General features: G+C 43.0%; 2 protein-coding genes across 4 annotated transcripts in view; one reads left to right on the top strand and one right to left on the bottom strand.

The window, feature by feature from the left end:
- On the bottom strand, positions 1–11,535 carry mfsd13a (major facilitator superfamily domain containing 13A). 3 transcript variants are annotated; one of them, XM_029629318.2, is made up of 10 exons: positions 11,430–11,535; positions 11,268–11,342; positions 10,809–10,913; positions 5,313–5,567; positions 5,069–5,148; positions 4,377–4,826; positions 3,775–3,992; positions 2,362–2,533; positions 1,707–1,900; positions 1–1,522 (listed from the first exon to the last, which is right to left on the bottom strand). In XM_029629318.2, exons 4-10 carry the CDS (start codon positions 5,469–5,471, stop codon positions 1,272–1,274), a joined length of 1,524 nt encoding a protein of 507 aa, XP_029485178.1. In that variant the 5' UTR covers positions 5,472–5,567; positions 10,809–10,913; positions 11,268–11,342; positions 11,430–11,535; the 3' UTR covers positions 1–1,271. The 3 variants fall into 3 exon arrangements, with proteins under 3 accessions (XP_029485178.1, XP_029485175.1, XP_029485180.1); XM_029629315.2 differs by lacking the exons at positions 10,809–10,913; positions 11,268–11,342; positions 11,430–11,535 and adding an exon at positions 7,522–7,892; XM_029629320.2 differs by lacking the exons at positions 10,809–10,913; positions 11,268–11,342; positions 11,430–11,535 and adding an exon at positions 7,201–7,511.
- A 3,196-nt stretch (positions 11,536–14,731) lies between these two features.
- The window catches only part of sema4gb (sema domain, immunoglobulin domain (Ig), transmembrane domain (TM) and short cytoplasmic domain, (semaphorin) 4Gb), a 37,019-nt gene continuing 36,120 nt past the window's right edge, over positions 14,732–15,630 (top strand). Inside the window, 1 exon segment of the mRNA XM_029629313.2 lies at positions 14,732–14,899. The gene's annotated coding sequence lies outside the window, so the exon portion shown is untranslated.

The following is a 15,630-nucleotide window of genomic DNA, read 5'->3' as shown; positions in this document are numbered from 1 at the left end:
TCAAGTAGTGAGATCACTTTAATAAGTCAATGATAGTCAGAAAATGGCAGATGCTACATTGAGCAGTGGTACAACCAGACAAACATTATACAGTATTTTGTGACAAAGCTGGCAAATACAGTCATCTCTGCTGTAAGGCTGTCTTGTAAGATAACCTCTGCTTTCCTTCTGGTTACTTAAATCACATTGTGCTGAAACTGTAATTCCTGAGTCACTCAAACACTTCCATGAAGGGGTCTCCAGTATTTGACAAATTACAAGAATACTTTTGTTTAGAAATATAAATTGATAATGGAATTTAAGACTCCTTAACACTCAGACAACTCATGTAGCAGCAGTAATAAAAATAACTTTGAAACAAAAAGTACAGAATGTATTCTCCATGATTATCATATATCAGGTCATCAGGTCATAGTTTCATGCTCAGTCAAATCGGTTTCTCAATTCTCTTCATGGTCTATAAAAATGCATTTCTTTCCTGATCTAGGGTACAAATGTAAACAGAGGTTGTTTAGGGCCTTGTTTTGTAATAGTCACCTAAATGCTTCCACGCATCAGGTTAAAACATAATGTGTGAGAAAACATAGGAGACAACAGAGTTGAATATTGGAGATGGCAGTTATTTTAGTACCGGTCACAGTAAAAAAATAGAAAACATTTGTTAGACTTTTGAAAATACAGATTAGTACTAGTAGTACTTCATGAAGACATAGCATGGTGACGGTCACAAACCTTAATGCAATTTCAAGAGCAACGTCTATGCAAATCAGGATTTAGATGTTATGCTCATGTGCACACACACCTGTTTTCAGTACTTAATATTTCCCTAAACACATCAGAAAGATGGGTATTTACCTAGCTATGCAGACTCTGGCTTTGGTTAACCACACTGTAATAGCAAGGTTAGTGACAATGTGTATTCCTTTGGGGATAGAAATGCATACCAGGCTACGCCTCAACCTAGGATGATGCCTCCTGTTTATCCAGCGAGTAGACGTCACACCTTTGCCCTATCCCAGAGAGGGGTATGAGCTTCTCATTCTTTGATTGGCTCTGTGGTATCATTTGGTCATCAGTTCATACATAAATATAGTCTTTGTCCTCTTCATATCAAAATAAGGCATGTTTCACACCCCAAAAATATTTTTGTCCCTGGCTAGAAAGCGAGATTTCATCAGTTCTCTAGTCTACATTGCTCTCTGCTGACCCAATGGCAGTGGGTGGTATGGCATTACGCAGTTGAGCGAAGGTGCGGACGAGCTGGCCTCCTATCAGATAGCCTTGACGTCCATGAGATGGCTGTGCTGGGCTCCCTGCCTCTGGGCCTTGACGCCCTGCAGTCTGCGGCCGTGGAGGGTGAAGCGGGACCAGGCCATTAGCTGCAGCAGGGCGCAGGAGATGGGCACAAACACCAGCAAGTAGAAACAGCCCTGGCGCAATGGAACAGTGGAGCTCGCTTGACCCGAGACAGGGGGCGCTGCCGCTGAGTCCTGTACGGAGTTTCTCTCAAAGATATCGTAGCCTGGAAAGAAATAGCCAGATTAGAATAAATAACAGGCATGAAGTCGTGGGAATCCACCTAGAGTAAGGTTGGTGAAATTGGTTTGATTCTAGTTCATTCACAGCGGCGGATATCTGCATTTCCATCATCAAGGAGCCTTCATTAAAAACAGACTTTTGCCCCCCACTGTCCATATAAAGTATACCTGTGTAGACACACAGCAGCCAGGTGCCGATGAGAGGGGCGAAGGTCTGGCCAGGCTTGGTCACCAGGGCCACCATGCCGAAGAGCAGCGCCGATGCCGCCTGCTGGCGCCGGTTCACCACAAAGTCCTCGTCCACCAGGTCCGTGATGACCAGGTTCAACAGCTTGCAGGTGCCCTCCGTAAACACTCGGTTACTGAGGGAGAAGGACATTTCAGAGCCGTTACTGAAGTGTTGTCACCGTTTCCAACTGCTAATATACAAATGAGGTGGATTCTGCATCAGATTTTCCTGAGCAGGAGTTTAAAAATAACAACAGTAATAATAATAATACTGGGTCAAGGCATTTATACGAAGTCCGAAACCAATAGAGCAAAGCCTCTCCCCCACTCTGACTTTATCTCAGTGTACGCTATGAAAACAATGAAACTGTGCCAAGAGGACAAGTGGTAGGCTGCGCCCAGCCACTGCCAGCCCCATGTTGATAAAGGGATTGGTCGTCTTGGCTGACAACACTCAGCCAGATCCAATGCAAACAGAGCCACACAAAACAAGTATTGGAAAAACCCACTGGGTCCTTGATATGAAAATAACTTCCATGACTTGAGTACATGACCTTGATATCTAAACTGTGTGTGTGTGTGTGTGTGTCAGTACCTGGCAATGAAGATGCACAGCAGGTAGACCTGGTCGGCCCCGGCCAGCAGCATGGCCACACTGAGGGCTAGCTTGACCAGGAACAGCCAGCGGATGACCGTATACACCCCGTAACGCTGGCACAGGGTCAGGAAATACAGGTTGTTCAGGTGGGGCGCTATGTAGGAGATCCCTGTGAGGTTAGAGCAACTGTTAGTGGACAGTAAATAAACTCAGCAAAAAAATTGTCCTCGCAGTGGCAGACCACGTGTAACAACACCTGCACAGGATCGGTACATCCGAACATCACACCTGCGGGACAGGTACAGGATGGAAAACAACTGCCCGAGTTACACCAGGAACGTACAATCCCTCCATCAGTGCTCAGAATGTCCGCAATAGGCTGAGAGAGGCTGGACTGAGGGCTTGTAGGCCTGTTGTAAGGCAAGTCCTCAGACATCACCGGCAACAACGTCGCCTAGGGGCACAAACCCACCTCACTGGACCAGACGGTACTGGCAAAAAGTGCTCTTCACTGACGAGTCGCGGTTTTGTCTCACCAGGGGTGGTCGGATTCACGTTTAATCGTCGAAGGAATGAGCGTTACACCGAGGCCTGTACTCTGGAGCGGGATCGATTTGGAGGTGGAGGGTTCGTCATACTGCTTGTTCTGTGTGTGATTTTCTGCAAGACAGGGATGTCAGTGTTCTGCCATGGCCAGCGAGGAGCCCGGATCTCAATCCCATTGAGCACGTCTGGGACCTGTTGGATCGGAGGGTGAGGGCTAGGGCCATTCCCCCCCCTCCCCAAAATGTCCAGGAATATGCAGGTGCCTTGGTGGAAGAGTGGGGTGACATCTCACAGCAAGGACTGGCAAATCTGGTGCAGTCCACGAGGAGGAGATGCACTGCAGTACTTAATGCAGCTGGTGGCCACACCAGATACTGACTGTTACTTTTGATTTTGACCCCCCCTTTGTTCAGGGACACATTATTCCATTTCAGTTAGTCACATGTCTGTGGAACTTGTTCAGTTTATGTATCAGTTGTTGAATCTTATGTTCATATAAATATTTACACATGTTATGTTTGCTGAAAATAAACGCATTTGACAGTGAGAGGACATTTATTTTTTTGCTAAGTATTAAATATGTAGACAAATAATATTAATTACTGACGATAATAATAAATGTTTCCTCACATTCTAAAAACGAATCCTCCCCAAAAAAGAAAAGACCAAAACGAAAAGCCTGGTCCCAGATCTGTTTGTGCAGTTTTGCCTATTCCTATGGTCATTGTCAGACCAAATGTACAGTATAATAGACAAGACAGCACAAATAGATCTGGGACCAGGCTATGAAACTAATCCCATTCTATGAATGAGGCCTTTCCCTGGTCATGAAACATAACCAGCAGTAGTACGTTCGTCTCTTACCCAGCAGAATGGAGCCAGTGGAGGCAGAGATGCTGTCAGAGAGGAGGTGCTCCAGGAACAGAGGGAAGAAGTTGCTGTTGAAGTGGCAGTGAAACACCTGGACCAGGTTCATAGAGGCGAACCACATAAAGTTTCTGTGCTTGGAGAGCTGCCTTAGATACTCTCCTAGAGTGACTGGCGTCTCCTGCTGAGTCAGAGGGTTCTGGACAATGCTCAACCTGAGAGGGGAGGAGGAGGGGGATTAGTGAAAGGACAATCACACACACTACCCAGGGGATTGAGTCTGTAAACTGAGCAAGTGTTAGCGTCATCTCCCTGCCAGATATACTGTATGAGTGTGTGCAGACTGTGCAATGTTATTAACTCGCAATTCAATTCCATTACAGTCGCTTTAAAAATACCATTAGCAAGCAATATCCATGGCCAAGGCTGGCATAGGCACCACGGGATAGAAAGATTAAAGGCTTGATTTGAAGCCATAAGGTGAGTTGTTGGAAGCAAACCCATAAACAACAGGTGTTGTTCAGTTGCCCCTTGCTTGTCAGTGAATAATGTAAACCGAGTGTTTCTCAAGTGCATACATGAATGACCGTGTCACCTACTCCTTGAGTGCCTGCGCCTCGTCCTGCCTCAGACGCGCCTCCTTCTCAAATCGCCTCGTCAACAGGCGCGACACGGTGGCGAAGCCCAGTGCCGAGACGGCCGCCAGCGTCACGCAGAAGAGCCGGAACGAGTGGAAGTCGCCCTTGTCCCAGACGCTGTAGGACAGGAAGACGGAGAGCGAGCCCAGGGCACTGAACAGCGAGCAGTGGAAGTTGAGGCGCGTGCGGTCATTGGCCGACACGGCCAGGTCGGCCAGCAAGGCATTGTGGTTGAGGTCCACCACGGTGAGGAATCCGTCGTACAGGCAGAGGCACACTAGGAACTGGATGCCCGGCCGTGCCCATGACACCCAAAAGGCCAGGAACGAGATGGCGAACAGGGGGCCATTCCGGGAGAGGGCCGCCAACCTCTTTAGTACCACCTCTGGGCTAGAGATCTGGGTGCCAGACCTACGATGGAGGGGAGTGAGAAAAAAAAAGTTCAGTGCAACGGTAAAGACAAACTTCTCCCACTTTTCACCAACTGTGGTGTTCAACCGTGCTTTCAAGATAGAGAGTGAGAGAAAGTTAAAAAATAGGGAGGGAGCGAGAAAGCGGGAGAGAGAGCGAGACAAAGATATTTAAAAAGAGCAGGGGAACGAGAATGCGGCACCATTGATTTGAGAAAGAGAGGAAAGAGAACGAGGTCTTACTGTGAGGAGCTGAGGAAGGAGCGGTCACTCAGCCAGCCGAAGAGAGGGTCGTTCAAGCTGTTCCATATCAGAAACACTGCCTGTGTGGGCAGAGAGAGAGGGGGAGTTAGTAGAACAGACTAGCATTAAACACCCTAACCCAGAAAAAAGCCAGGGTATCGGTCATTGTCACACTGTCTAAAGCAGAAAGCTTCCAAAATACAGCTATTATAATAACCCATGGAGAGCAGGAAGTGTCACTCACCTCTCCCACCCAGAAGGAGAGCTTGTCGATCTTGTAAACAGAGACAAAGGTCTCCACGTAGTACAGCAGGAAGACGTTGTGCAGGATGGAGACAAACAGGGCCAGGGAGCCGTAGAGGACTGCAGTGGAGACAGCTAGCCTGCAGCCCCTCCTACCCATTCTCGTCACTCAGTCACTCTGCTGTTCCGTTCGCCGCCGCTACACCCCGCTCATCCCACAGACCAGCCGGGGCTAGGGGCACCACCGTACCCACTCCTGCCAGAGCAAACAAACATGTGAATAACCATTTGGAGGGCTGACTAAATGTGGATGTGCGAAGCAGTGGAGGCTGCTGACACGAGGACGGCTCATAATAATGTCTGGAATGATGGAATGGCATCTAACACCTGGAAACCACCTGTTTAATACCATTCCACTCCAGCCATTACCATGAGCCCGTCCTCCCCAATTAAGGTGCTACCGACCTCCTGTGGTGTGAAGTATGAGGTGGGTTACGTTACCGTACAGAGTGGGAGAAGAGCGAGCTTGAGCAAATAGACATGAAGGAACAAGAGTAACACATAGCGTACTTACACACACACACACACACACACAAAACTGACAATAGGCCATGTCTGAACAGGGTAGTCTCCATTACAGAGATCAGGGTAATTTCACACACCGAGGGCCATTCAATGCATTATAAACTGGATCGCAGGGCTGTGTAAGCAGGTGAGGGAGAACCGGCCATTTCCATGGTGACCCCTACTCTATTCATCAGGTGAGAGTGAAGCTATTGTGAGCAGTTACACCATGTCCCAAATGGCCCCCTACTCTCTACACAGTGCACTACTTTTGATCAAAACGCTATGGGCCCTGGTCAAAAGCAGTGTGCTGTATAGAGAATAAGGAGCCCTTTAGGACAGCATTAGTTTCTCCTGTGTCTCCTCTGGCCCAGCTGGATGACAGGGGAGGGTGTAATCCTATCCTCTGATCACTGCGATTATGGGGTCCGTCTCAGGATACTAATGACACCATTCTCATAAAAGCTCTTAGCTGGCCTCTATCACACAGGGAGACAATTTAAAAAGACACCAAATCTTCTCACGCTCATATTCTAGCTTTTGGTCCTTATTTGTTCTATGGTTGGTTTTGTAGGTAGGCCCTCTTTTTGCCTGAGGCACACGAAGGTGTAGCCTTGCTTTGTCCTCTGTCAAATGTCAATAAAGAAAAGTTGCCTTAATTCAATATTGATCTGTTGAATCACTTCAGCAAACAATTACCTCATCTGCTATTTGTTAACTGGGTGGAGCATTGCCTGCAAAGCCTAACAATTATTTGTATCCTTGTATCCTCCTCCTGTGGCCTGGTGGTTTACTGCTGCAGTTTTGCCATCTGTAAAGTGAAGCCTAGAGGCAGTTATTCCCCGCAATTATTCCAGCACGATCCTCCCTTCAGAGCACAAGTCTCACATGTGGCATCCAATGAAAAAAATACACAGCCTAGGCTCTGGCTACACCTCACAAGCCATGGTCCCGTTCTACCACGATGCCATGTTACAGAAAACAGTCAAATCAGTCAACTCGCAAAAACTATTTCTAAACAATTACATTTGCTTCAGCTCTCACTATAGAAACTGCACACAGGGTTCTGGTTAGACTACATTTCAACAAATACAAGTACAGCAAGTGCCAGCTGTGTCTGATCCCATCAGATCCATGCGGTGGAGCGGAACGACTTCGGAGCATTGTACTGTATCACATCTCCAAATGCGATTCCCATCCCAGTCCTCTTAATTGATCTAATCTTCTGGAAACAGGTAGGAGAGTAGTATGTGTACAGTATAGTTCAGTGCACCTCTAATTAAAAGGTAGAACTAAGTTGTAATGGATATCAGGGCAGCTCTCACCTGACTAGAGACTGGAGACGCTTCTTGGCAGAAAGAGTAGGTCGTGATTATCAACCCGTCAAGGCATTTGGTAGCTAGTTAGTAACGTTACCTATTTAAATTGAGTTAGCGAGATAGCTGTACACATATAGCTAGCTGTACACATATAACTAGTTAGCTACACAATACGATTTCTGCCTCGTATTAGATATTTGTCCAGTCCTTCCACAGGTTAACGTTAAGTTAGCTGGTTACAGCTAGGCTAACCAGTAACCAACGAGTTAAGTAGCTCGCCCTGGCTGTGGTTAGACAGGCGCCTAACCACAAAGACAATATACTTACCATCGTCATTGAATGAAGCCTCTGAAACGAGTGGGAAACCTTGCTAATCAATACAATTTTCAACAGGCGGCTGCTAGCAAGACAGTTTACATTAGTACACGTCACATCAACCATATATCAGCCTCGCCCACTGGGCTGATCACGAATCGGATTTCAGAAGGGTTTCCCCACCATAGAGATAGATAGAGGACTCATCTTTGTATTTGTGTTATTATAGTGTTTTGACAGCATGGGCAGCGCCATGGAGGCAATCTCCATTTTGAAGTTGTCCATTTTCTTCTTCACGATTGGCCGATCCCTCCTGATGACCAATTTTGACATGACTCCATGTCAACAGGAGGGTTCAGCCAATGAAGTTGAAATTCCCACCCAGTTGATTACATTAAAATGGTGGAAGCCCTCAATGGCTCTGCCTATTTATTTATTTCACCTTTATTTAACCAGGTAGGCAAGTTGAGAACAAGTTCTCATTTACAATTGTGACCTGGCCAAGATAAAGCAAAGCAGTTCGACACATAAAACGACACAGAGTTGCACATGGAGTAAAACAAACATACAGTCAACAATACAGTATAAACAAGTCTATATACGATGTGAGCAAATGAGGTGAGATAAGGCAGGTAAAGGCAAAAAAAGGCCATGGTGGCAAAGTAAATACAATATAGCAAGTAAAACACTGGAATGGTAGATTTGCAGTGGAAGAATGTGCAAAGTAGAAATAAAAATAATGGGGTGCAAAGGAGCAAAATAAATAAATAAATAAAATAAATACAGTTGGGAAAGAGGTAGTTGTTTGGGCTAAATTATAGGTGGGCCATGTACAGGTGCAGTAATCTGTGAGCTGCTCTGACAGTTGGTGCTTAAAGCTAGTGAGGGAGATAAGTGTTTCCAGTTTCAGAGATTTTTGTAGTTCGTTCCAGTCATTGGCAGCAGAGAACTGGAAGGAGAGGCGGCCAAAGAAATAATTGGTTTTGGGGGAGACCAGAGAGATATACCTGCTGGAGTGTGTGCTACAGGTGGGTGATGCTATGGTGACCAGCGAGCTGAGATAAGGGGGGACTTTACCTAGCACGGTCTTGTAGATGACATGGAGCCAGTGGGTTTGGCGACGAGTATGAAGCGAGGGCCAGCCAACGAGAGCGTACAGGTCGCAATGGTGGGTAGTATATGGGGCTTTGGTGACAAAACGGATTGCACTGTGATAGACTGCATCCATTGGAGGCTATTTTGTAAATGACATCGCCGAAGTCGAGGATTGGTAGGATGGTCAGTTTTACAAGGGTATGTTTGGCAGCATGAGTGAAGGATGCTTTGTTGCGAAATAGGAAGCCAATTCTAGATTTAACTTTGGATTGGAGATGTTTGATGTGGGTCTGGAAAGAGAGTTTACAGTCTAACTAGACACCTAGGTATTTGTAGTTGTCCATGTATTCTAAGTCAGAGCCGTCCAGAGTAGTGATGTTGGACAGGTGGGTAGGTGCAGGCAGCGATCGGTTGAAGAGCATGCATTTCGTTTTACTTGTATTTAAAGGTAATTGGAGGCCACGGAATGAGAGTTGTATGGCATTGAAGCTTGCCTGGAGGTTTGTTAACACAGTGTCCAAAGAAGGGCCAGAAGTATACAGAATGGTGTCGTCTGCGTAGAGGTGGATCAGAGACTACCAGCGTTGATGTTTGTAGTATTTATGACCAGGGATGGGAAACATTTAAAAAATACAAATACGAAACACCATAAAGATCAATGTATCAAAATAAACTACAAAGTACTTTTTGAAAATACTTAACATTTGTATTTTCTTTTTATTAAAATACATGTATTTTTAAATACAAAAAAATATGCGGCAAGTAGCCAGCCTGAACAGCCAAAATATTATCAGTAATGGTTACAGGCATGTTTTACTTGCTGACTGTGATATGTTTTTTTTATATCTACTTTAGTTGAGCAAGTTACTCTGCAGAAGAGTGCCTGCTAAATAACCAAAATGTAAATGTAATGTGAAAATTAAAATACCAAAATGAACTGCAAAGCACACTGGGTATTATTATTGGCCTTGTTTGGGGAGGGGCGGAGATTATTAGAATAACACTCAACATGCTTTGTAATTGTTCATTTTTACATTTGCATTTACATTTTAGTCATTTAGCAGACACTCTAATCCAGAGCAATTTACAGTTATGTGAATTCATATTAAGATAGCTAAGTGAGACAACAGCATATCACAATCGTATCAAGTACATTTTCCCTCAACAAATTATTTATCAAAAAGTTTACATCTACATTTATATGAATTAATTTAGCAGACGCTCTTATCACACCGTAGTGCTATCAGACTTATGATACCAATGCAGGGTGAAAGGGGGGCCACAACATTTGAACCGCTATAAATAAAAATGGTATAGAAAAGTATTTTATATTTTCAAAAATGTAATCACAGTATTTTGAAAATGCAAAACAATAAATACATTGGAGTGTAGTTCAGCCCAGTGTAATTCAAATGACAAAATCATTCAAATGCTTATATCAAATACATGTAACAGAAATACTGCCCATCTCTGGCTATTACAAGGGTTGTAGTGCCACCTAGAGTAAAGTTTGCTTGAAATTGTGTTTGTGTTCTTGTTATGGTTTCTTCTTTCTATCTTTTCTACAGATTCAAATATCTGCACAATAATGGGACAAGTGTGCTGACAATAAGAATGAAGCAACTTTGTTATAATTCACATGTATCTGCTAAGGGGGCCAGACATTTTTGCAATATCTTACCAATGTCAAATAAACAGTGTTTCTTTCCTTGTCTCTGTTGTCCTTGATAGGTGATGGGTTGCTGATTGTAGCTGCCAGGCAAGAAGAACTGAATCCATAGATGTCTATCTGAGCAACTACCATCTATGGAATTCAGTTCTCATTGCCAAACACTCATTTGCAGCATCAGATAGACTTGTTGGTTTCTACAATTACTTTGTATTAGTAGACCAGAAAGTAGCACACCAGAAAGGCCAGAAACAAATGTTTTCATAATTAATTGTTGTTTTATTTAGTAGACATCTTAATATGAAATGAAATAGCATGGCTATTGACATTTAAAACCATACATACTGTACCTCTACCTAATCTTTGATAGCACATCTAGGTGCTTATTCTCTGTGAGAGCCCATTGAAAGTACAGTGCTAGGGCTGGTTCACAACCCTCCAAAGTCCCCAGCTGAAATTACAGTGAAATGTCCAGTAACTGGAAAAAGAGTGGCCACGGTATTTCACAATATATTTGCAGAGAAAACAAACTCACATGAGAATGAATGAGTCAGGGTTATCTCTAGGCCACTCTCGTGTGCGATCAGACAGTTTGTGTGAGTCACATGAGGCCCAGGCTGGGCATTTGAGTGCGTGGACCCTTCATGAAATAAGACATGACAACACATACTTTAGGTAAGCTATAGCCTGTCACAATATGTATGTAGAGGACAAGTCTAAAGTGAATTATTGATCTTTGTCTTGTTGAGTCTGATTTAAGTCACAACTGTTTAATCTCTCTCTCTCTCTCTCTCTCTCTCTCTCTCTCTCTCTCAAGAAGTACAAGTATGGGGATAAATCACAATAAATGATCAAAACGATCCACTTTACTAAGATTTTATTTCACTGAATAAAATTAGATAGAGATCAGTCACAAGCAACTGTTAGGGAGACTAGTAAAACAATCTTGAGCAGCATTACCATAATAATACAATAGAGAGAATCACTAACTTACCCCTTTACATTTCAGTTACACTGGTCCCTGGTCCCTGTTGATATTAGCACTGTTACCATGTTGTACAATAGATCCCTGTTGAAAGAAAAAAGCCTACTTTCATCCAAAGAAAACTATGTTCTGTCTTCAGTTTGACTTCGATTTTTGACGAACTCTACATACCCTCTGTGACATATCTGTTTCTGTGTCTGTCTTTCTTCAAGTTGAGCCAAGCAATCACTTCCAAGTATGAAGGGAAGGGGTGGGAGGGTGCCTCTGAATCAATACAAATATACAAAGCAGTTCTGAGACTAGAGAAACAGCTGACTGGCTGCCCGGCCCTTGGTTCCCATAAAAATACAAAGGGAACTGCTTGGAGGAGGAACTAGGAATTCCCCCAGTTGAGATTCAACTGTGACATAGTCCAGAGAGACGAGAACTGAAGATGGACTATGGACTGGAGGAAGAAAAACTTGTGATAAAATTAGATGTTTTCAGATTATGTCACCCTGTAACCTTTGTGGTGTTAAGAACATTTTTTTAAAGGAATGGGGCAGCCCCACTCCGTAAGCATTTTTTGTGTGTTTTATTGGGTAGGATAGAGATAGCGAGGTAGAGATGAAAGGAAGGGGGAGAGCCGTGCTTGCAGTTGTACACAGTACATTTGAATCTAGAGGCAGCGGCTTAGACTGCTAGACCACCCCAGGGCCCAGGCCATCATTGGGCTCTTTTTGTTAGAGGTGTAATATTGTATTGGTGTAGGCTATACAATGATACTGTATGTCTTAGTATGAGGTGAATCCTTGAAAAAGGAGCTATTTGGGCTTTTGTGTCTCTTTATTTAGGTCTTGTGGGACATTTGTTTAATTCGTAAATACCTATCTATTTTAATTGTATAGCCTCCAAAAAACAGTAATTGCCTCTGGAATCTTATGTATCAAGCTTCTCAGAGTAGGAGAGCTGATTTAGGATCAGTTTTTCCATTTGATCAGAATTAATAAAATGTCATGGATGGGGGGAGCTGATCCTAAACTAGCACTCCTAATCTGAGATGCTTGATACATACAGTACCAGTCAAAGGTTTGGACACACCTACTCATTCAAAGGTTTTTCTTTATTTGTACTATTTTCTACATTGTAAAATAGTAGTGAAGACATCAAAACTATGAAATAACACATTTGGAATCATGTAATAACCAAAATAGTGTTAAACAAATCCAAATATATTTTATATTTGAGATTCTTCAAAGTAGCCACCCTTTGCCTTGATGACAGCTTTGCACACTATTGGCATTCTCTCAACCAGCTTCACCTGGAATGCTATTTCAACAGTCTTGAAGGAGTTCCCACATATGCTGAGCACTTGTTGGCTGCTCTTCCTTCACTCTGCGGTCCAACTCATCCCAAACCATCTCAATTGGGTTGAGGTTGAGTGATTGTGGAGGCCAGGTCATCTGATGCAGCACTCCATCACTCTCCTTCTTGGTCAAATATCCCTTACACAGTCTGGAGGTGTGTTGGGTCATTGTCCTGTTGAAAAACAAATGATAGTCCCACTAAGCACAAACCAGATGGGATGGCATATCACTGCAGAATGCTGTGGTAGCCATGCTGGTTAAGTGTGCCTTGAATTCTAAATACATCACTGACAGTGTCACCAGCAAAGCACCCCCACGCCATCACACCTCCTCCTCCATGCTTCACAGTGAGAACCACATTTAACCAGTGCTGTACTGCACCGCTGTAGCTCTGCGTTGTGTGTGGTTGGTTGAGACTATAGACGTGGACTTCGGAGATCAGGTTGTTTTAATGAATCAGAATTCACTCTCTTCATCCAAAAGAAAAGACAAAACATTTGTAGAGCACAAATATGTTCTGCGAATCATCGCCTTTTTCTACAACAGACGCACAATACAAGGGACTGGAGTCATTCGAGGAGCTAGCCATCGTTCACACATACAATAGCTAGCTAGTAACAACATGTTGAATTCAGAATGTTAATATCATCCTAAAAAGTACAATTGCATTTTAACAATATAATCCACTTATGAGTAACCTCTAAATATACAACATTATTCATGAACAAAACACTGTGTGTATGACTCTGTGCTTAACGGAAACAAGCTTTTCTGAAGATGACAGAAAAGGTGTGCCTACCTCTCACAGTGCACTCACTTGATTGTTTTTGCGACTGCACTTGTAGAAACGTTCAAAGTTCTTGAAATGTTCTGTATTGACTGACCTTCGTGTCTTAAAGTAATGATGGTCTGTCGTTTATTTTTCCTTATTTACACTGTTCTTGCCATAATATGGACTTGGTCTTTTACCAAATAGGGCTATCTTCTGTATACCCCCCCTACCTTGTCACAACACAAGTGATTGGCTCAAACGCATTAAGAAGGAAAGAAATTATACAAATGTCCTTTTAACAAGACACCTGTTAATTGAAACGCATGAAGCTGGTTGAGAGAATGCCAAGCATGTGCAAAGCTGTCATCAAGGCAAAGGGAGGTACTTTGAAGAATCTCAAATATAAAATATATTAGGATTTTTTAAACACTTTTTTTGGTTACTACATGAGACCATATGTGTTATTTCATAGTTTTGATTTCTTCACTATTATTCTACAATGTAGAAAATAGTAAAAATAAAGAAAAACCCTTGAATGAGTAGGTGTGTCCAAACTTTTGACTGGTACTGTACGAGCATCACCAGTTCGATCCAGCTACAACCGGAAGTTACTTTTTCGTAGCACTAGCAGGTTAGGAGAACCTGCTCTCCTAACTTACTACGAAAATCACTTCCGGTCATAGCTGTATCGAAGTGGCGTGAAAAGAGTGTGTCCCTGAAACATATGGTCCCTCTCACTTCAACTCCCATTGTCCCCCACCAGGTGGCGCTCAGTCGATATGGGTGCATCTTTATCATCATAAAGAAATTCATGAAATCACGTAAAAACATATGAGCGCCAGAAGCAGTTTCAAGTATTTATTTGTATTTTTTTCACCTTTATAGGTAGGCAAGTTGAGAACAAGTTCTCATTTACAATTGCGACCTGGCCAAGATAAAGCAAAGCAGTTCGACACATACAACGACACAGTTACACATGGAGTAAAACAAACATACAGTCAATAATACAGTATAACCTGTGTAAGATCATTTAACCTGTCAGAAATCAATCACACACACACACATTTCTATGAGGGATAATAACATTTATTATATCGATTTGAATATAGTTTAATCGTAGGCGGCTATTATAAATATATGCTGTAGGCTTTCGACATCAGGCATACACATTAAGTAACACTATAGACCCATTAAAATAACACGTTAACCTATGTGTGGTGACACATTTGACCAATGAGTTGCATGTTATCATGTCAGGAGTAGCAATGACATAAGCATAGAGAGAATTGTTTACAATGGAAAGAAGGGATTACAATTCTGTTTTGAAACCATTTGCGCATGTTTTGAGAGAGAGAGAGAGCGGGCGAGCGAGCGACACCGGTGTACGTCTAGAATACACATGTGCAAAAATACGCTGGTTTTGACAGAGCAGAGGCTGGCATCTGCGCACCACTTCACCACGGAGGGACTCAAATAATTCTTCTTCGGAAGATAATTCTCTAGTTTCGTAGAAGATTTTCAAGGTAAGATTAACAACATTGTAACTACAGTAGGCTTTACTGTACTGTACGCTACTCTACCGTAGCCTACTGCTCTATTTTGTATTTCGTTCCGTTTACCTATTCAGCCTTGAATGTGGTGTAAGAGGTATGGGACAAATTGCAGGCAGGTGAAGGTGAATGAGAATGCGCTCTGCTAGGTGTTCTTTAATAAAATGCTGCAGTGTTCCTCAAACAGGTTACATTGTGGAAATGTGTATTGCATCGGGAGTGTACTCGGCTATGTAAAAAAAATTAGACATCGAACGGTTTTATCAATATCTGTAAATGTGTAATAACATGGAACAACATTTGCACGCGTGGCAGAATTGTCAGAAGTTATGTTGGAATGTGTACATTGGGGCATCGGAATGCAAATTAAGCATAGCTATGGTTTTGTCAGATCTTGGAAATAATACAAAATATTTAGTCTACAAAATTGCTACGATATTGAGAACCAGCCTGGTCTCATAGACTATACGTAACATAACACATGTAAATCCGGGACATTCAAATTAGTACGATTTGTTACGTTTGGTATGGTTACACAAGACAGAAGGTTAAAGCCCAAATCATTTTTTTAATGAGAGTGTACACACTGGAATTATAATGCATGGTAGAGAATGAGAGAAAAAAGACGGACTCTGAGTGTCAACTTCAAATTAGAAAGCATGCAAACAACAAACACTGAGCCTTTATATTCATGCATAATGAAC

The sequence above is a fragment of the Oncorhynchus nerka genome, linkage group LG23 (genome assembly GCF_034236695.1).
Source record: "Oncorhynchus nerka isolate Pitt River linkage group LG23, Oner_Uvic_2.0, whole genome shotgun sequence".
Classification (NCBI taxonomy): domain Eukaryota; kingdom Metazoa; phylum Chordata; class Actinopteri; order Salmoniformes; family Salmonidae; genus Oncorhynchus; species Oncorhynchus nerka.
The sequence above is the reverse complement of the archived record's forward strand: the minus strand, read 5'-3'. Positions and strand labels throughout refer to the sequence as shown.